Consider the following 22,560-nt stretch of genomic DNA (forward strand, 5'->3'; position numbering starts at 1 on the left):
ACTCGCCTATCACCAGTCAGTCAGTCAGTCAGTCAGTCAGTCAGTCAGTCAGTCAGTCAGTCCCAATCTGAAGTCTTTCAGTGGCTCAGTCATCACATCAGTCAACCAGTCACCTCGTTAACCAGCCAGTTACCCACATTACAATATCTATTATTAAATCAGGTAGTTGATGTTTCAGTCACCAGCAGTTAGTGCTGGTTCCATGTTTCTCACACTTAGCTCCACAAATTCATGCGTGCACAAAAACATGATTATTCTCTGGCAGACAAACCCATAGCATGCCTCTTGTAATAAAATAAGAAGCTGTCTGCTGCCGTGCCGACTGCGTGTGGTTTCTCGTTGATGATTGGCTTGTTGGTCTTTAGTTTAGATTGTCTCGTCCACTGTGTGGGAGACGATCCTGGTTGGTTCCCATAGAAGCAGCAGCAGCTGTGCTCCGCTCTTTATCGAAGGTGGGGATGTTAACCATACGTGCCTTTGCCAAACCAGCCAGTCAACTGTCAACTTGTGGTCAATGAAAATAAAGCATAAATCTCCGTGTGGCTTTTCAAGTAAGTTTCTGGTCTCTGCAATATCTGAGGCTAAAGGGCAGAAAACACCCACTGCTATGTGATGGTTGGTGACAGCCAAAGTATAGTGGGTTTTTACCAAAAACAAACTTCTACAAGTGACACAAAGGTGAGCTTCATGCTTTATCCCAGTCAGTCAATGCATTAGTCTGTAAACCTGTCGATCACTAAACTCTCCAGTTACCTTGTCTGCAACTCACTGAGCAAACCAGTCAGTAACTGGGTCCCTAAACAGTCAGTCATGTACACACAGTCTTGGTTTCTTGCAGCAGTGACTCTCATCATGTGACCGAGGTTATTCACTCCTCCCTCACACACAAAAATCAATACCTCCAATCCTCACTGTGTGTTTATGTGTGTGACTCAGTATTGACTGGATAATGTCAGCGTGATATTGGCTGTGAATGCAGTCATGTTGCCAGGTTCACACACACACAAACTGAAGTCTGCATGTGTTTGTGTCATTTCAATCTGGGCAAATTCTTGGAAATGACTAGTTATGGGTTTTTTTTTTGTTTTTTTTTACCAGTGCTTAGCTTTACTTTTTATGTGTCTGTATGTTGTTTGTGTTTGGCAGTTAAGCAACACAAATTTTAAACCAGAGTCTACTGTACTACTTAAGTATATTCAGTCAGTCCATTTATAAATAATTCAGTGATGGCAACTTTGATAACTAATTATTTATTCAGTTAAGTTCACATATGTTAATTCTTTATGATAAACCCCTTGAGATGAACCACCTCCTGTATTGCATGAGAGGGGGTCCTAACATACAATTCACAAACCTCAAAAAAGCACCAACCACTAGATGGCCACAGAGAGGCTGTGAACAAATACTACCCAGCAAAACTAACATAATGCATAGACAGAAAATTAACTCTTTTGTATACTGTATACAGACGTTATTCTAAAGATAGGAAGACACACTATATTTAAACATGTTATGGTTCTTGTGTTTGAAGGCAAGTTGTTCCAGTCGGAAGGAGCCTTAAACATAACGGCTGTTTTACCGATTGCTTTTCTGACCACAGGGATGAAGAAGTATCGTGTTGAATGCCTCAAATGATATACTGATGAACATGCTACCAGAATGATGTGAATGAATGAATGAATGTGTCTTCTTATATTGGTGGAGGCCATTTAATGGAGTGATATATTAAGCAGCGATGAGTACCATAGGAAGAACCAAGGACTAAGTCTACAAAGATTATTGTACACTGTGTTGAGCAGCAGGAGGTTAGTTTCACACCAGCATAATCAAAAAACTGGTAGTATGAGTTTCTTCTGGACACTAAGTGTAGAACAGAAATAGAGCACCGGCTCCAAAATGAACTTTGAGTAGAACATGATCAGTGTGATGTTTAAATGTAAGTTCAGTGTCAAGCCAAAAACCCAAGGACTTACTTTGATCAACTCTGTGCAGAATAGGACCAACATACATTTCCTGGCCTCATCCTCTCTTTTGTTGTGGATTTATAGTTTTTCTCTCTTTCACATCACTGTGCACGGACACTGAATCTGACTGTTGGTCAGACTGAACAGTTGGAAAGCATCAGTCTGGACTCTCAACCAAACATGCTGTGCCATTTATAGATCTGTAATTTATATACCTGTGATAGAGTTTATGTATACACTCAGTCTAATGCAATCCAATACAAGTGCTCTGCCATAAAATCAACTTTTATGATGCCTATAATATTATGTAATTATATGTTTTAACATTAGGGACATAGTAACTGTACTGAGAGCTGTTTGTACTTCTCTGCTCCACCCCTCATGTATGTGATAGAAACACATCCCTATATATATATATATATATATATATATATATACCAAATGCAGACTAATCCACCACTGGACTATATATATATATATATATATATAGTCCAGTACAACACCAGCTATAACACATACTGTAACTGAGTTTACACATTTCCAACATCAACAAGAACTGAACTGTATGAATTTCTTAAATTTATGGCTGAGCTGTGGTAATAAAGCAATAAAGTAGTACACATATTTACATATTTTTTTGCTTTTATTCTTTTTTCTTATTAATAATAGTGACAATCTGTGTGTGAGTGTGCGTGCATGTGTGTTCTCATATGACTGTAATAATAATCCAGATTATTTCATTACATGTTCTAAATGTTGGCTGTTAACCTCGGTGCTTCTCAGTACAATTAGCTCCCTGCACTCCTGCTGCCTTATATCAACATTGTGACTGTTTCCAATTACAGCCACCTCTCTAAATGAAATTAAACATCTCAATATTGCTGATATATTGCCAATATATTACCAGTATTAATTACAGGATCTGTAGCTGTGATCTGTAATCAGAGGAGATGAATCGTGCAGCCCAGCCATCCGTTCACCCATCACTCCCTCCTCTCCCTCCCTCCCTCCCTCCCTCTCTCTCTCCCCAGAGTCATTTGTTAACAAGGTGGCCTTGCTCAGCCTCTTTCTCTCTCTCTCTCTCTTTCTTGCACACACACACACACACACACTCAGAGGGGTGTGTGGCCAGCTGTTAGGGTGTGTGTGTCTAATTCCTGTTGCATTGTGGGAGTCCATTATGCTGTCGTCTGGTGAATGGCTCCCATTGACTCGGCCTTGACATTATAAGCTGCCCGCTAATCTCTTCACTCCATATATTAGTAAGGCTCGATCTCCCCGTGTCTCTGCCGCTTTTCTCACTTTTATCTTATTCTTGTCCTCTCTCTCTAAAATCATCCATTTAACTGCCACTTTTTCTCCATCTGTTGTTTTTTTTTTTTTTTAAATATCTCTTTAAAAGATAAGTATGTTGATATTTTATATGTTTATTATTTTCAACAAATGGCATGAAAACATGCAGCCCAGCAATGAATGTGTCCTAATAACTAATAATGTGTGTGTATCCAAGCGTGATGTATCTTATTCCTCTCGACCATAGAGCTCCATTATCGTCCAAAAACTATTAAAAATCCATCAGCCACACTATTGCACAGTGACATATCCCTTCATTACCATCAACACAAACCGTAGTTTATTTAGATTCATTAACAGATACACCATCCTGCTGCCGGGAATCCTGACTAGAGAAACCAAATGCAGACTAATCCACCACGTGAGCAGGAGGGAAAGGTGTGTTTGGCTGTTCAGACCGTAGACTGTGAATAAAGATGGACGTAGCCTCCATGACATCACCCACAGGTTTCTGAAGAGCGGTTTTGAAGCTCGGAGTGGGCTGCTCCACTGATGCCATCTTGGCAGACTCACAAAACAATGACTTTGTCCTACCTCTGCTTTTTATGACTGTTTGAATAACTTTGCTGAAAACTACAGTGAAATTACTCAACCTTTCAAAAAATCTCTTTATAAACTTTTTTTTGTTTTTTTTTAGATTTGGGTGGAGAAGCACAAAATCATTTTCGTGCTTCTTCCCCCTTCACTGAACTTTTTTGCTTTCTGTCTTGGTTTGTCTCACAATATTTTTGAGAATCCGTTGCCTGTTTCTTTCACTCTCCACAGTATTACCATGGGTTTGCCCCTCAACCCGCCAGCGGATTCAGCTCGCTCTGCTCGCCACGCCCTCTCTCTTATCGCCACTGCCCGGCCGCCTGCCTTCATCACCACTATTGCAAGAGAGGTGAGACTGTTCTGTTCAAATATCTTCACAAACAGACAAACGGCAGCTTCAAAAAGTCGTCAGTTTCCACTTTCACTTCATCATACTTTGACACAGGCCAACTTGGTGTCTGTATTGTATGAAGGCAAAGTTCTTGTATGGTCACATGTGTTCACACATTGAACAGTTAAGGTGACATAAAAAAGGCTTTTTGTAAAAATAAAAAAAGTCTATATATGTCAAAGTATCAAAAATAAATAAGTAAAAATTAGTTTTGGTATCCAAAATTATTGTGGAGGCATAAAAAACTTTACTTAAACATACATGTCTACCCAATTTAATGTATCTCTGTCATGTATTTTTATATACATACATCACTCCCCAGTAATAAGAGATATGTATATATTAATGCATATATGTTTTTGTGTTCAGGTTCATCGATACAACGCAGCGCAGGCGAACTCTCAGTCACAGCAGAACGTTCACACCACCACTCTGGCCCGAGCCAAGACGGAGATACTGCGCGTGATTGACATTCTGATAGAGAAGATGCCTGGAGACGTTGTGGATCTACTGGTCGAGGTAAAAAACATTTCAAATGTTACATAACTAATAATGAACAAAGACAGCATTCTCCACAATCCTAATGAGGAAGGTACGCATGCATATTTTAGATTTTTACGGAAGGTGTTATCTTGAGATAACAGAACTGTGTTTTCTCGAGATAACACCTTTATCTCAAGATAATCAATAACGGAGCTTTGTTTTCTCAAGATGATCATTTTTGATTATATATTTATTTTTTAATTATTATTAAATAATTAATAATTATTAATAAGATAATTATTCTGTCATCTCAACATAGCAAAGCTCCATTATGTGAAAATAACAGAATAATTATCCTATTATCTCGAGATAACAAAGCTCCATTATCCATTATCTTGTGATAACACTGTAATGTCGAGATAACGAGATAATTATTCAGTTATCTCAAGATAATGAAGCTCCGTTATTTCGAGATAATGGAATTATTATGTCGTTAACTCAAGATAGCGGATAACAGAGCTTTGTTTTCTCAAGATAATGGGATAATTATTCCATTATGTCGACATAACAGAGCTTTGTTATGTCGAGATAATGAAATACTTTTATTAAATACTTTTATCTTGAGATAACTGAATGATATAAGATGAGATATGAGATAACAGAGTTTTGTTTTCTCGAGATAACGGGATAAAGAAATACTTGCGAGATAGCTTTTCTCAGCTTCCTGTAATGAAACCTCTTGGGAAAAAGACACGTACTCTCTCTCTCGCTCTTCTTCAGGTGATGGATATCATCATGTACTGCATCGAAGGTTCTCTGGTGAAGAAGAAAGGACTACAGGAGTGTTTCCCTGCTATCTGCAAGTACGTGTGTATATGGGTGTGTTAACAAGGCCCCCCTACATTTCCTTATAAGGTCAGTGGGGGAGTGAACTGGGGAGGAGTTAAGGCAAGTTGACCCCTGGGTGTCTGTGCTGATGTCAGAGGTCATCTGCCTCGGGGCATGTGGCTGGCAACTTAATCTGTGTGTCAATGTGTGAATATATTTACGTGTCCTTCCTGCCCCTTCCTGGCCTCAACATATCCATAATGTTTGTGTTTCAGGTTGTATACATGTTTACATAAAAGTGAAAGATAAAACAGTGGAGGTCATGCCTTGTATTTGGGGCGTTACCCAGTCCACCTCGTCTTGACTACAGCTGGTGCAGAACGCTGCAGCCAGACTGTTAACTGATATCAGGAAGAGAGACAGTATCTCCCCTATACTGGCATCCCTGCACTGGCTACCAGTCAAATACTGCATCAGACTCAAGGTTCTTTTCTTTGTTTTTAAGGCCTTACGTGGTCTGGGACCCGAGCATATCTCTGAGCTCCTCTGCACCCTCTCCATCCCCAGATCTCTCCGATCTTCAGACCAGCTGCCCCTTGGTCAAGGCTAAGGGGAAAGGCTGGTCGGGCTTTTGCAGTAGCAGCCCCAAAACTTTAGAACAGTTTACCCGTTTTAATTAAGTGTTTCCCCGCCGTTAAGGTTTTAAAGACTGAACTTTATACCCACATGTTCTCTTTGTCGTTTCTCTAAGGTTTTATCTATCACTTTTATCTCTTGTATCTTTATTTTCAAACTGTCTCAGACTATGGGATAGCTGTCATTATGTCGTGTGTTTTTCATTGCATATTATCGTACAGTTCTTTGGTCAACTCTGGTTGTTTTAAATGTGCTTCACAAATAAACTTGATTTCGTAAATTGTATCTGTCGTCCACTTCCTCAGGTTCTACATGGTCGGTTACTGCGACCGCAGTCACCGCATCGCTGTAGGAGCTCGTCAGGGTTCGGTGGTCCTCTACGACGTTCGTACTGGAAAATGCCAGGTTCGTTCAAAACTTCACACCGCTCACCTCAGCAGCTCTGTTGTTCTGTCGCAATGGTTTTACCTGTTCATCAGTTCTATCCATCCATCCATCCATCCATCCATCCATCCATCCATCCATCCATCCATCCATCCAGCCAGCCAGTGCTACATCCATCCAGTCACAAATCTCTGAATGGATCATCTATCAATTTCCCCATTTCTCCATCTTCTCGTTCATCCTCCTGTCTTTTTTTTGTCTTTCCATAAATCATCGATCATTAGATTCATCTGTCTAACTCTCTTTTAATCTGACCATTTGTTCCTTACCCATCTTCCAATTTTTCTATCCATCCATGAAAATGACTGACTACCTCCTTTGAGAGGAGAGTAGAGGAAGAAATGAGAGGGAACAAGAGGGGAGAAGTAACGAGGGGTGTAAATAAGGGGAAATGAGAGAGGAGGAGAAAAGACGGAGGGAAGGAGGAGAGGAGTTTCATTGCCCTGACTTATTTTTTTTCCTCAGCAATTGATTAATGATGAAGCGATGACTCTCTTAATCATGTTTTTGTCTTTGCACACGTTTACGTTTGATTGTGTGTGCGAATGTGTAGTGTATGTGTGTACTACCTGCCTCTATGTGTGTATGTGTGTACTTCTGTGTGAGTGTGTGTGTGTGTTGGTAATTTGCTGTGTATTGATTTGCAGTAACCTGAGCAGTCTAGTCTGGTGGAGGGGGTCATTTATATCTGATAACAGCACTGGCCCCTGTTCACCCAACATCTAGTTTGATCGTGTGTGTGTGTGTGTGTGTGTGTGTGTGCGCTTGTGTGTTTGTAGGTGTGTGCTTGTAGGTGTTTGTAGGTGTTTATGTTTGTGTGCACGGCGTAAAGACAAGAGACGCTTTCCTTTGTGCGTTATTTGGAATAATTAACATTTAATAGATAATGGCTTTGCGGGAAGTGTGTGCGTGTGTGTGTGTGTGTCTGTGTGTGTCAGTACTGGAACCATTTCAAGTGTTTAATTTCAAATGTAAGATAAAGCTATCATCTTTATTAATAGGCCGGGTATCTTTTAGGTTTTATTAGTTCTGATTCTTCTTATTGATTTTGGTGCTTATTTCTAACTTCCTTGTGTCTCTGAGTCATGGACAATTACTTCAACAAGAAAAGGAACCAAAGTATGTCGGAACAACATTTTTGGCAAATTTTGCTGCTGTATAATTTTGTTGTAATGGTGACAAGGCATCCTGTCAACAATCAGGCAACATTAGAGTGTGGCCATCAGGCAGAGCAACATGCAAATCCAATGACATTCCCTTCAGACGTCCCTCTGTGTTTAGTACTAATTAGGAAATGTTAGCAAGCAAACACATTAATCTGGGATGGTGAACGTGCTAGATAAATTTTATACCCACTAAACATCAGTGATCCATGTTAGCATTTAGCATACAGTACTGCTGAGCTTAAGCACAGCCTCACAGTGCTGTTGTCATGGCTGTGGACTCGTTACTGTGAAGCAGCTACCTGTAGCTTTGATCTACAACATCATCAGCTCCTTGGTTCATACTCTACAGAACAGGAGAGGGCATCAATCTGTGCCCTTTTTCCAGCAGGTCGGGTTTGAATATCAAAGTGACCATCATTGACCTTCTGTGGTTGTGAAAGATAGGTTTACAAACTTTATAGTGTTCTCCTTCACAGAGAACAGCAGCTGTCAGTTTGTATTGATGACATTAAAGTTCCTCTCCAGACATGTTTTAAACTGATGATGATTAATATTCTGTTTAACATGATTTTCACACGAAAAACAAAAATCAGGCAAAAGTCAAAAACTGTAAACACATCTAGTACAAAGTATCTTCATTGTTCCTTACAGGGAAATTAATTTGCAGCCAGGCTACACTAAAACACATATACAAAGAGACACATAGCACCAACACTCTACTCTTACTTCCTGATTGAGAAATGTGGATCAGGCTTTGAGTCCCGCCCACCACCTCCTTGCTCCAGGTGTACAGGTGAAAGAGTAGAAAGTATCGAGATGGTTAGAGGAGGAGACATCAGAGAGCCTCAGTCAGACCCAGACTCAGATGAGGAGTCTGTTGACACCAGAACCAGAGACTAGCAGAGAAATCAGAATGGTTAGCATAGTTAGCATCTTTTATGATGTTTGTTAGCTTGTAACTGGCAGTGGCTGACAAGGTGTTAGTGTTAGTGGTTGTTCTAATGCTAACTTTCTCTCTGTACTGACAAGGTTTCAGATTGATTTAGCCCCGCCCCCTGCTCCCACAAGTTGACAGGATTGGTTCCTTAGGTTTGTGGCGTATGAAACCCTGGCTGTCTGAATCTGTTTTTATGAGACTGTCATTGGTTCACTGCAGTTCAAGGTGGAAACACTCAGTCATGGTGTTGATGATTATTTCACTCATCATATGTCTTGTATTATATAATGTAATATGTGTATATATATATATATATATATATATATATATAGTATATATATTTGCCGCTGTGTCGCAAAGCACGGCTCCTGTTGCCTAGCAGCCTTGACCACACGTAACTTTATTTGACAAAAACTTGAAGTTTTAAGGCCCCTGGCTTTAACAGTTGTACCATTAGCTGTTGAACTGAGCTGAAAGACAATACATACATTTAACAGTGGCTCTGTGTCAGTGTTGTCTGCTCTCATTACCAGCACGCAGTGAATCTTGGTATAGGACAGAGCTAAGGTTAAACACTTGATTTTCATCAGTGTGGGGCTTTAAAGTAAATTCCACAACAGTTTTCACTGTGTAAATAAAGTTTTAACACATTTGTAGAATTTCTCAAACCACTTTAGGGAGATCTGGATAAATAGCAACATAACATTATCTTAAAACCATCTACTCCTTTTTAAAATCAGTCAATATAAAATCTGTATGATGTTCTTAGTCAGCAGGCAGATTAATTGCACAACAAAACCAATAAATTTAGGAAGATGGCTCCAGCTTTTTGTAATTTTATGTGAGATCACATGTTACTGATGTAGTTAAAAGTGGTATCAAAACAAAATTTATGGACCAGATTTGGGGAAATAGGAAATGCTAAATGAATGGTTTGATTCAATTCATTTGTACTTGATAGGGAAGGGAAGGGAAGGAGAAAAGAAATGTGAGATGGCCTGGAGGAGGGATGATGGGTTAGAACGAGGAAAAGAGACATAAAGAGATGATTGAGGATGGGAGAAATGAAACAAGAAGGAAGGTGAAGAAAGAAAAGTATCAGGAGGAGAGGAAGAAGATGAGCATTTTTGTTCATAATCCATCTTTGTGTGTGTGTGTGTGTGTGTGTGTGTGTGTGTGTGTGTGTGTGTGTGTGTGTGTGTGTGTGTGTGTCCAGCCGTAGCTAGCTAGTCCCTGCATGACCATCTGCCACAGCTTTGATCAGCCTCCGTGAACAGTCCTTTGTCAGCTGCATTACTCTGTGTGTGTGTGTGTGTGTGTGTGTGTGTGTGTGTGTGTGTGTGTGTGTGTGTGTGTGTGTGTGTCCACCTGCTTGCTCTGCTTCTTTAACAGACTCTACTGAGTCTACTAATTGAACACAAAGAAACAATCTGACTGATCTTTCTCTCTGTCTGCATCTGTTTCTTTATGTAACCACTGAAACCGGAGAGAACGCTCTGTAACTGAAGGTGTAGCTCTGCCTCAGGGTTAGCTCCTCCCACTCTACATCCTATAAGAAGCCAACCAAGTGTATCCAGGACATAAGCTGAACAATAACCTATACTTAAGACTGAAGCTAAATTTACAGTGGCTTCCAAAACTATTCTAACTCTTTCCGTTTTGCACATTTTATTGTGGTGCAGGTTTAAATGAAAAATGTTTCCCCGTCAGTCTACGCTCAGTAACCCAAGTTTGGACCAAGTTTTTTTAAATTAAAAACAGAAAACTGAAATCTCTCATTTACCAAAGTATTCAGACCCTTTGCTGTGTTCTCTCCACACTGTGGCCATGTGCATCCTGTTTGCTTTAATTATCACTGAGATGTGTCTACAACTTGACTGGAGTCCACCTGTGACAAATTGAATTGATTGGACGTACTTTAGAAAGTCACACACCTGTGTAGAGGTCAGGACAAAAAAGCAAACCATGAAATCCAAGGAACTCTCTGGAGGCCTCCATGATGAAACTGTGGCGATGCAAAGATCAGGGCAAATGTATCAAACCATCTCTAAAGCTTTGAGTGTTCCCAGGAGAACAATGGAACCTGGTAAGAAGGGCCTTGCTCAATGATATAACTAAACATCCAACAGTCACTCTAGAGCTTCAGTCGTCTTCTGCAGAGATGGAGAAGCTGCTGGAAGGACGAACATCTCTCCAGCATCAATCAGGCTTTTATGGTAGAGCGGCTAAACGGAGGCTACCTTGACTCAGCTTGGAGTTCACCAAACTGCATTTAAAGAAAATGATTCTCTGGTCTGCTGAGACAGAAATGTAACTGCATGGGCAGAACTCCGAACACTATGTCTGACGAACGCCAGGCACTGCTCATCACGCTAACGCCATCACTACGGTGAAGCATGGGGGGGGGGGGGGGGGGTCTTGTAGGCAGCAGCGACAGGGAGACTGGTCAGAACTGAGGGAAGGATGAATGCAGCCAAATACAGAGAACAGAGAAAATCTGCCCCAGCGTGCACGTGACCTGAGACAGGCGTGACGGTTCACCTTTCAGCACAACAGTGACCTGAAGCAAACAGCCAAGACGACGCTGGAGCGTCTCAGGACCGGTCTCTGACTGTGTTAATGTCCCGGCCGGAGCCCAGACTTAAAGCCCACAGAACGTCTGTGGAGAGACCTGACGATGGCAGGTAGCAGTCACTTCTCCTCCAGTCTGACGGAGTGTGAGAGGATCTGCCAGAAAGAGCGGGATAAACCAAATCCAGGTGTGCGGTGCCTGTAGACGCTCACCTGAGAAGACTGAAAGCTGTAGTTGCTGCCAAAGGGGCTTCTGGAAAATAGTGAACAAAGGTCTGAACACTTTTGTAAAATGAGAGATTTCAATTTTTGAGTTTTAATGAATTATCATATATATATGATATATTTATACTTTCATCCAAAAAATTCAGCTCCTGCAGTTTTTTGCGATTTCAATTATATTTAAATAAAGTATAATAAATAAAGTATCTATCTATCTATCTATTTATCTATCTATCTATCTATATGTATACATACTTTCTACAAGTTAACGTAAATCTTATTTACAGAGGAGGTGGGGCTAAGAGCTGTCAGTCATGGGGAATTGAACTAAAATAGGAAGAGCCTTCTGTATGCATACACACACACACACACACACACATACACACACACACACACACACACACACACACACACACACACACACAGTCGAGTCCCCAGGCGTCAGGTGTATTGAAGTACAGAGTGCTGTAAATGGTTTCAGTGTGCTTCACTGCTCGCTGATAGGCTGATTGATTTGGTAGGCAGTCCACCATGACACACACACACACACACACACACACACACACACACACACACGTTCACACATACAGACCCTGATTATAATATATATGAAAGCATCAATGTTTGATGCACATTAAACAGTTCATCTCTGCATCCTGTTTCTTTTTGGTCCCTCTCTTCTATATTCTAAACACTGTGAACACAGTTGAATGTAGTAATTCATATTGTGCTGCTCTGATTGGACAGTTTTTATGTTACTGTTAAGTACAAAACTGGTCTTATATGTCAGTGTAAGTGAAGGCATTGTTTTGTCTGCCACTGGAGTCCTTTTACATGTTTGCAGGTTTTTTTCTTTATATATAAATGAATTAATAACTTGATGCATTTAAAAAGCCATTATACATTAATTTCATTACTTTTGCATTTAATGATGCATTACTAAACTCATTACTAATGAATTCATAGTCAAATTAAAATTAAAATTAAAAATACATTTTTAAGTTATTGACTGTAACATTCCATCTCACTGACTTGGCATTTACAGTTTCCATATTGTGATCACTCTCATTTAAACATGTAGCACGTAAACATTAAACAAGGTCCAACCCACAGAGCAGCACAAGGAGCTCTGATTGGCCAGTTGTTATGTGTGGGTCAGCACCGGGGAGATGTGTTTTGGTGTGCGACTCCGATTGATGCTCAAGTTTCCATAGAATTCCAAAGGATCATTGAATTATTTTGATAGAAGTGAAGGCTGTAAGCGTTTTGAATGAAGTCTCAGATATGAAGCAGCTGTTCACTTGAATCCTCTGCTCATTGCCCGTCTGAAATGTCTCAGTACTCAGAAAAAAGTTTCCAAAAACCAAAGTTGTGGATCTGCTGGATCACTCTGGTAGTTGCCGCTCAGGTTGAAGGAGGGAGTCAATCCCTTCCTCATCTCTTTGGATAATAAGGTGTGTTAAGACTTCAGTTATCGAGATTTTAAAAACTGGACGTTTTTCAGTTTGAGCTGATGAACGTTTGCAGACAGACTGTGTCCTCTCTTTCAGCCTTTTGATCATTTTACCTTTAACAATGGGTGATGGGAAATGAGATTCGGGATCTCGCCAAAGAGGAAATAATGGATGAGTAAGACTGATGGAGGTGAAAGATGGATAGAAGGTGAAAGAAAGAAATGAAGGGATTCTTCAGGAGAGAGAGATGTTGAAAAGAAAGAGCGGCAGGGTGGAAGGCTGGAAAGAAATCTTTTTTTTCTCGGCCAACACTGCTGGAATCTAATAGGATTTCCCCCAAAAAGGAGGAGGGAGAGAACGAATTAAAAAGATGAGATTTTTATTTCATCGCGTTATTATTTTTTTCTGCTTTAATCGCCACAGACGGGTTATTATTTCAGGGTCTGGGCGCCTGAGGCGACGCGTCTTAATCTCATCTGGAGGTGAGAGTTTGTAATCCCAGTCGGAGGCAGCGGCGGGGCGGGGATTTCTGGGGGGCATTTATTGCGTTACACGCCCTGCATCTGGTGGGACAGTTTATTGCGTTACACGTGGCGCAGCGTTGCTTTATTTTGTCCCCTGAGTTCTGGAGGCGAATGGCAGCATCTGTTGGACCAGAAGCTGCCCCTCATCTGATGGAATTATCTCATCCAAACCAAACACTTACTGTCAAGGAAAACCTGGGCAGCGTCGCGGCAAAACAAGTTTCTCTGAGACGTCTCGATAAAATTTTAACAAGGACACAAATATGTTCTTCATCTCGTCTTCATCACAGAAGAGAATTCATTGCACTCTGGGTTTGAACCCGGAGCTGCAGCAGCAGTTTGGATCCATCACTGAGAGGAATCGTTTGGAAAACTCTGCTCTCGTTTTAGCTGCTGTGGTTGATGAGGGATGATCTGTGTTGCTTGAGATACTCTTATTTTTTGTCTGTGCGTTTTTCCAGATTTTCCTCTGTGACGCTGCAACACAAACACACTGACATAAACACACTCTTTATCGCATAGTGTCTGTCAGTATCACACCAATAAAACCAAAGCAAGGCATGCTACTAGGGTTGCCACCCGTCCTGGTTTTCCCTGGATTCTTCTCTTTTTTGAGCGACTGTGTGTATTCTTTCCCGGGACAAGAATTCTAATTTAGAGTTTCATATTAAAACCTCAGTTTTTTCCTTGTACTACTTTTCCATTTTGTTCCTGGTTATGTCCATCGTGTGTCCGTAAACGTATGGTGCCCAATTTGCCTCATTACCTAGCAACTGCCGCCCATCCACACCCATGACCCCATGAATTGGGTGACCCAATAGCTGAGTGGTTAGGGTGCAAACCAAGTGGGCGTAGATGCCCTGAGCAGCGAGTTCCTGTTTCAACTTCCGGCTGACCGGACTCTTTGCTTCATATCATTCCCCTGCTCTGTCTCTGCATTCCCTGGCAATCTCTACTGTCCCGTCAAATAAAAGCAACAAAACTCAAACCCCGCCTGAGTGAAGCCAGAGGAAATCAGTTTATATTCAGCAAAAATGAATAAAGCGGGAAGAGTTCAGGGTGTTCAGAGTAAAAGTCACACACCCATAGTTTGATGGTGATGTGGTACAGTAGTATGGGTTGTCAGAAAGACCAGCAGCAGAGTACAGACTGAAAAGACTCATCACAGTCTAACAGAACATAACACTTCAGATCACCTCTGAGGTCCATCAGCCTCCAGGCAGACTGATGTTGACCTCCAGCTTCTGATAAAGCCGAAGGGAAACACACCAGAACCTAACAACAAGCATCAGTGGCACTACTTTGCTGACTTCATCATTTCACGCCCTGAATAATATTCCCATAATATCCCTATAGAGATTTAGAGTTTTCCATTAGAGCAGTGATGAGTCATATTTTCACTGTGATGTTTGGATGTGACCCGCCGCCACAGTGTGATCAGCTACATGAGGCTGGGGTCACACAGGGGAATATTTGACTGTCTGTCCGTCCACTGTATGTCAGCATGCACAGGAGTCCATTTCCCATCAGGCCTTTCAGTCACCTCAGAAATCCATGAGCTGTTTGCACTGTGGAAAAGTGGAAAATCCTTTTGAGCTTGTGTTTGCATCTAGAGTATTAGTTTCATTATTTCTTGATTTTATTACTCAAAGCAAAACCGACCTTACACAAACACAAGTCAGTTCATTTATAAACTTACATTATTTTAATAATATTTACACAATGTGGCTCTTCTTTGCTTTTTAATACGAAGACGAAACAACATTTTCATGAGACAGTTTTATGTGAAATTGTCTGTTTACATTTCTTTATAAGCTGTAATTATGGAGTTAGCAGTAGCTGTAGTACTATACTGTTGTAGTACATTAGGTGTATACTGGTTATAGTTTTGACTTTAGGTTGTGAATTAACTTTTAATGTTTTACATGTTTACATCACTCTTTGCAAGCAGGGAACTTTGACTCTTTTTTCTTCTTCTTTGTGATTTTATTTCTTTACTGTATTTCACCCAGAACCTGATATTTATTACAAACATACAGGAATCTGAAAACAACTGTTCACCAAATGATTCACTGATGAAAACTGTCTGTAAAATCAAGAAGAACCAGTCCAGCTCCAGCAATACCATGATCCTCCATCTTTCCCTCTCTGCAGAACATCCACGGCCATAAGGGTCCGATCACAGCGGTGTCGTTCGCGCCTGACGGCCGTTACCTAGCAACATACTCCAACGCTGACAGCCACATCTCCTTCTGGCAGGTAAATGACTCAAAAACAGATACATACTGAGTACATTTGTTTTTTTTTTGTCAAGACATAATTTCTCCTTCAGAAATCCAAAGTACATAAAAAAACAACCAACCAACCAATAGTTTCAGCTACAGAAACATGTCTTTACAGCTGTATCAACCATAACACTTTCATTTAGCATCAGTAAGTTGTACTTAGCAGCTGTACACAGACACTCACCAGTACAGATACATTTCCTACTGAGAGCTGAAGATGCTATTTGTTAGTTTTTGCTATAGCCAACGTTAGCATTAACAGCTGTTTACTAACCAGTCTTGCTGAGAGCTTCAGCTATCATTGTGTTACGATACAAAAGGTTATGATACGTCTTCTGAGCAGCTACCTCTTCAGGGCAGCCTGGACGTTACAGTGACTCGGTATCGGATAGTGATGAGACAGGCTAGCTGGTTAGCATGTAGAAGTTTGTTTGATGCTGAACCCGCAACATTTCATCTAGACTTTGTAAACAGCTTTTAATACAAACGCAAGCTGTGTAGCAATAGCAAAAGTCTTATCTTAGTCTTTAATCACCAAATACAAGTATATGTTTTTATAGTTTTATAGTTTAAAAAATATATTGCATTCCAATTTAAGTTTTGCATTAATTCATATCCAGTGAACACCCAGTGCTCAGAAAAAACATATATTTATTTATTATTTACCTATTTATTATGAAACATTTGTATGCTTCTTTATAATAATTAATTTTTAATAAATATTAAATAATAATAATAATAAAATTCAAATGAAAAAGTTCACATGCATAAAGAAACAACATCTAAATAAAAACTAATACAAAGTGATGCTACCGGTCACACAAATAAATACTATGCATGTACTCGCAGACAGACGTGTATTTCTTATCTTCTTCCCAGAACTGTTATTTTGAATGAAAGGTCTTTACGACCTCTGACACGACTGTCTGCAGACACACACACACACACACACACTAATGGCATTACTGTAAGCATAAACCGCTGCTAGCGCGCCGGCAAGACGGCTGCTGTGGTAATGAGCTGGCAGACGCTCTGTCGGTGTGTGTTTGTGTGTGTGTGTGTGTGAGAGAGAGAGAGAGGGAGGGGCAGTGTCGTCTCAGGAAATGATAGAGTTTCTCCTCGCTGTGTTTTTCCTACACACACACACACACACACACACACACACACACACACATTAGCTGTGTCCAGTCTCGGGCTCTGCCTTCTTCACGGATGCAGCGACAGAAGACTCATGGGTTAAACTCAGCGTTTCCTCAGAGGATTCAGCAGCTCCATCACTAACAGGAACTGGTGTGGAATGTTTTCTTACCAAAATGCTCATTAACTAATTTTTCACTGCAAGTATTGAAAGTACAGTTTGTATAGAATCTGTACTGAGAACCAAAAGAACAGGGATGAGGCAGGTAGAAACATTTCACTAGTGATTCCTCTGATCTGTCCGTTAATATTTGTTGTCAGTCTTACAAATAATGCAAGAGTTTGGTCTCAGTAAACTAAACCAGAAGATGTTAATACTATTGGCGCACATGAAAATGATTTGTTTAAATTTATATCCCTGAAAGCGTATTATTATCTTAGGGCCATGAGGTACTTCAGAATGGAAACTGATGCTGAAAGCAGGTTTATACTGCACTGAGCGGAGCCACAGGGCAAAAGTGAGTTAGATGCCCAAATTTGGCCCCTTCAACTCAGGTTCCCCAATATTGAATCAATGCAAATCTATTTAACAATATGCATCATGTAAGATAATATTAACTGAAATATGACTGATTTTAATACTGAATTCAACCCCAACTGACCCAGAATCAGTTAGGGTTGAACTAAACTTGACTTGATTTAAACTTCTGAATGTTTCATCATGTTTCTATAAAGCTTTTGCTAATGTGGTAAAATATATGCTGGTTCCAGTTTTTCCTGTGTGAGAATTTTCTGCTTTTTATAAAGTTTGAAAGACGTTGTTTTGAACCCTGGTAACTTCTGTTGGACCTGGTCAGTATTTTTGACCTTTAAACTGTTTAACCAGAAGAAATACTGATTATTGATTGATCAGTGGATAATGTATGTATCTGCAGCTTGATGTTTTGTTTGCCCTCCTCAGATGAACACCAGTCTGCTGGGGAGCATCGGGATGCTGAACTCGGCCCCTCAGCTCCGCTGCATTAAGACCTACCAGGTTCCTCCAGTGCAGCCGGCGTCCCCGGGCTCCCAGAATCACCTGAAGCTTGCCCGCCTCATCTGGACCTCCAACCGCAACGTCATCCTGATGGCCCATGACGGCAAGGAGCACCGCTTCATGGTCTAAACCACATCTGTATCTCCAGCTGTATCTCCGTTCTTTTATCTGACAGACCTGCAGCTTTTTAGTTTGTTGTTTTTCTCTGGAGCAGAATATGAAAAGCTGTAGCATGGATTGGTCACTTTAATTTTAGCTCCCAAAATGTATCCTGAGCTGCTGAGTCAATCGGTTAAGAGAGTGTAAAATGAAGGAGGCTGATAGTGAAGTTTCACGTGGTTTTAATTCAAAGGTTTGTCACTTGAAGTATTCAAACTGCAGAAGTCAAAACCGAGCTCAGGTCCAGGTTTGGACTGGGTGATTTTTTTTTTGGTTTATGTCCCATAGTGATAATTGTGAGTGAACTCACTTTAAAGGCCGTGATACAAGGCTTGTTTACATTTTAGACTGCATTGATGTATTTTTAGTCGTTTACACCTTCTTTTCATTCCTATTTATTTGCTGCATGTCACAGATCTTTTCTGTTGCTGCAGCCATTCTGGGTCCCACCTAGTTTTTAGTTTACTTCAGTGCTAATTACGAGAATCTTATTATTAAATGTTTAAAAGTTATTGCAGGCATTTCTGGATTTACTTTGCAGAAACACTGGACTGGGAAATGGATGTAACACAGTGACTGAAAAATGAATTGATCTTTGCCATTTTTTCCATTTTCTGCTCTTTATATTAAAGTTTGTTTGGGAGTGGACGAGTGAAACAGCATCTTTAGTTTTCACAACTGGAATGAATCATTTCTAGTTGACTGTTCTCCCTTTAAAGCTTTGGTACGCCCCAAACTCTCTAAGACAAGTACACACTTTTCACATTTGTGTGTCTGTGTATGTGTGTGAGCGCTTTGGTTCTTGCTTTTACTTTTGTGACACCTTGGAAGCTTTTCCATCCTCTCTGAGCTTCACACAGAAATGTGTGTGTATGTGTTTACACCCAAGTGTATTTTCACTGTTAAGCACACATTCTCACTTCAGACTGTTTATCCTAAAAGCATGGTTGCAGTAAACGTTTAGATGCTGGAGGTGCAGCTGTCAGTCACCACAGATATGTAAAAATTCACAGAAGAAAAATTCACACAAACTAAAACATATCGTTATTTTGGTCAGACTTAAAGTGGATGACAGCAACACTGAATAGTTCAGCAAAAGGGGTAGTGGGATGCATATAGTACATATGCTCCACAAAGAATGGCCTGCCACTGGCTGCCACTAGAATCAGCTTTATATCTTCAGATGCATCAGAAATGCAAACAAGAGACTTTAACTTTTTAGTTTAGTGGCTCCTTTTTACTAGGAACTATTCGGTCAGAAAGGTGCATGAGATATTTTGATAATTATCCAACATGAATTTTGTCATGTAGTCAGCCTTTGTGCATATCTCTTTGAGGTAGTTTTGTCCATCATCTTGTTTGCATTCAGCTTACTGTCTTCAGCCTGTCTGTTTTATTCAGTAACAGTTTCCATATTTCCCTGTGTCCACATGTTGGTCCAAAATCCCACTTCGCTCACTTCTTTCTGTCTCTCTCAGGATGTAAAAACTTTCCTGAAGGTTTGTATATTTGAAGGAAAACAGTGGCTGCCTATTTTCTTGCCTCATTTTACCCCTCACATGCTTTTCTTTTTGGGGGTGTTTCTTTGCAGACGATGACGCTTCGTAATAGACTAATAGATGTGAAGACTGCTCTTCTTCTTGCAGCTTTTCTCTTGTCATTCTTGCACCCACCTGACTTTTAGGAGGGTATCTCTAGATATAAATATGTACATAAACAGTTAGAACTGCTGTGTAATGTAACCTGGTGTTAATCTTCCTGTTTTGTGTATTTATTGTGGCTAACGTGACTGTCTGCCTGGCACTAACTAGTTCTTCAGATGAGATAATTTCTCTTCTACAGGCCAAAAAGTGGCAATGTCTTCTTATAACATTGACAATACCTGAAGAAATGTTACAGTATTCCATTTACATCTTATTCCATTATTACATGAGCAGTCAGTACTCATAGGTCTGACCACATCCATCATCAAACTCGGCCTTCATTTTGTGAGTTTTGTGACTATCTTTCACAGTTGTGACAGACGTATAAGCACCTGCCAAAAGTACTAAAACTGCCTCTGTGGTAGTTCCTGTTACAGTAGGTGTCTGCAAGACCGCATTTTGTCATGATGACACAAACACACAGACTCACAAGGTGAAAACAATAGCAGCCACATGTGTCATGGCTGGTCACAGTAGTTTATTTTACAGTTTAATATTCATTTTTCATGTTTCATGTGTTATAAAAGAAAACTGCAATTCTTCTCTTAAATGTTATTAACATTCCTTATTACCAACAGCAGGTACAATTAGTCAAGGGAGTATCCTGTTAGCATGGGGGCTAACCATACCCATGGCTACTTATGGGGAATGCTAACAGCTATAACAGCGTAATCTGTTTAAAGACAAACTGTTTTTGTAGATCTCCAGTGGTTTATCTTCTCATCTTGCTTCAGTGATGTAGGAGTGAACTCAGGGTGTGTCAGTACACCGTGATATCACTGTTTTTTTCTGATGCAACAGACATGTTTTTGCACATTATACCTTCACTGTCAGTCAGAACCTTCTTGCTTTAAAGTGTTGTTTTAGTGCTCAGAGTTGGAGTTTTATGCAGAGAAAGAAATATATATACATCTATGTATAGAGATTTGATATTTATAAAGTAACAGTTTGCTGTCATTGTCTACACCAAGGAGGTTATGTGTCAAATGTGTGTGTTTGTTGGTTGGTTTGTTTGTTTGTTTGTTTGTTAGCAGGATTACACAAAAAAGTACTGAACCGATATGCACCTAACTTGGTGGAGGGATGGGTCGCGGGCCAGGGAAGAACCCATTCACTTTTGGGGCATAGACGGGTCATTTACTATAAATTATAATTATGATTTTTTTTTCCTGTTAAATCTGGTTTAAGTTATTTGACATTGGCCTTGGTGGAGGTCTGGAGTCTACTGAACGCATTTTCAAGTTATCAGACTGCGGATAGATGTTTTTACTTTTGCTTTTTGTGACACTTGGAAGCAGCTCGCATACGTAGGAAGAGTTTGGTTTTAAGCACACTTCACTTGCTTTGCTTCCATCTTTTGAACCCTTTCCTCTCCTTTCCTCCTCCTCTCCTCTGTCCTCCCTCCTTTCCTTCCTCCATCTGTCAGTTTCATTAGTGCTGTCAGAAAGCTTCTAACACCGTTACACACCTGTAAACCCGAGCGTGTCAAAGCTTTTCACAAGTTCTTCCTCTCCTCAAAAAAAAATATCCAGCAGCTCGTCAGATGGGTTTTTGAAAACACACAGACACACACACACACACACACACACACACACACACACACACACACACAGACAAACACACACGTCAAGTCCCAGCCAGCTTTGGTACGCCAGGTCCAGACAGCTTTGAGATCTTGATTTTACATTTTCTCCACCACTCTTAACAGTTTGAGAAAATATGTTTTTGGCAGCCTCTCAGGGGAGGAAAGGTGAGAAAAATAAAGGAGGCAGAGAGGAAGAGCTGAAGAGTAAGTAACAAGCGAGGAAGATCAGGTCATCCACCCAGAAAAAGAAGGTTCTTTGGTGAAGGTAGTGAACCGAAATGTCTTCAAGAACCTTGTGGTTTTATCAAGTACATGAAAAACGTGATACAGCTACTGAGAATGTCTCCAAAAACAGTTTCACTTTTAGCATTTGATATATTCATAAAATGGATCTTAACAGCACTGTACAGAAGAGCTCTGTGACTGCATGAGAGAAACATTTGTATATTTTAGGTCCCTTTGTTTCTTCTGTTTTCTCTTTTCCTCCTTCCTTTTCTTGATTCCTGAACATGTGACGCAGCTTCTGCCTCTAACTGCAAACAAAGGATTTCCCTCAGTTATCAACATTTCCATTGTGTGATGATCAGCTGATTGTGGTTTAGAAAGTCTCTGCTTACTCAGTTTTCAACAGCAAATATTCATTTCTGAATTTCACACTAAATGTAATCAGCATTTTTTTTTCTTATTGATTTTGATGTGATTATATATTAATTGTTTATAAAGACAGTAGACTCAGTCTAAATATTTAAGAGAGTGTGTGTGTGTGTGTGTGTATGTGTGTGTGTGTGATGTAGTGCATGTATACAAGCTCCCCACAGTTGAATCTACTGTGCATCATAAAAACAACATGTGTTTAAATGTGTTGTTGTTGTTGTTGTGTCCAATAAAAATGAAAATGAGACCATCAGATATTCGTCCTCCATGTTTTATTCTTTTCTTTAAACTTAAATTTGCTGTAAACAAATAAGACGGCTTTGGGTGATGTCATGAAATAGTGTGGGATCATGGGAGTTGTTGTCTTCACCACCATTGCCTTAAGCCCCTCCCATTTTGGATTCCTTCAGTATCCTCTCTATAACAAACACACCAGGGGATTAAAACCAGTAGAAACACTGAATAAGGCAGAATCAGAGCTTCAGCGACGCTCT

At 40.3% G+C, this 22,560-nt stretch overlaps 1 protein-coding gene across 2 annotated transcripts in view; it reads left to right on the forward strand.

Moving 5' to 3' along the window:
* wdr7 (WD repeat domain 7) overlaps nt 1-20,867 on the forward strand; it is a 120,504-nt gene extending 99,637 nt beyond the window's left edge. For both annotated transcript variants that reach the window (XM_022744457.1, XM_022744458.1), the window contains exons 25-30: nt 4,083-4,200; nt 4,612-4,761; nt 5,506-5,588; nt 6,495-6,594; nt 15,662-15,766; nt 17,891-20,867. In XM_022744457.1, coding sequence (XP_022600178.1) covers nt 4,083-4,200; nt 4,612-4,761; nt 5,506-5,588; nt 6,495-6,594; nt 15,662-15,766; nt 17,891-18,094 — 760 coding nt within the window. In that variant the 3' untranslated portion in view covers nt 18,095-20,867. The remainder of the gene's footprint in view (nt 1-4,082; nt 4,201-4,611; nt 4,762-5,505; nt 5,589-6,494; nt 6,595-15,661; nt 15,767-17,890) is intronic.
* Nucleotides 20,868-22,560: the final 1,693 nt, after the last annotated feature.

Source organism: Seriola dumerili, unplaced genomic scaffold, assembly GCF_002260705.1.
Source record: "Seriola dumerili isolate Sdu_G_001 unplaced genomic scaffold, Sdu_1.0 BDQW01000081.1, whole genome shotgun sequence".
In the NCBI taxonomy this organism is placed as follows: domain Eukaryota; kingdom Metazoa; phylum Chordata; class Actinopteri; order Carangiformes; family Carangidae; genus Seriola; species Seriola dumerili.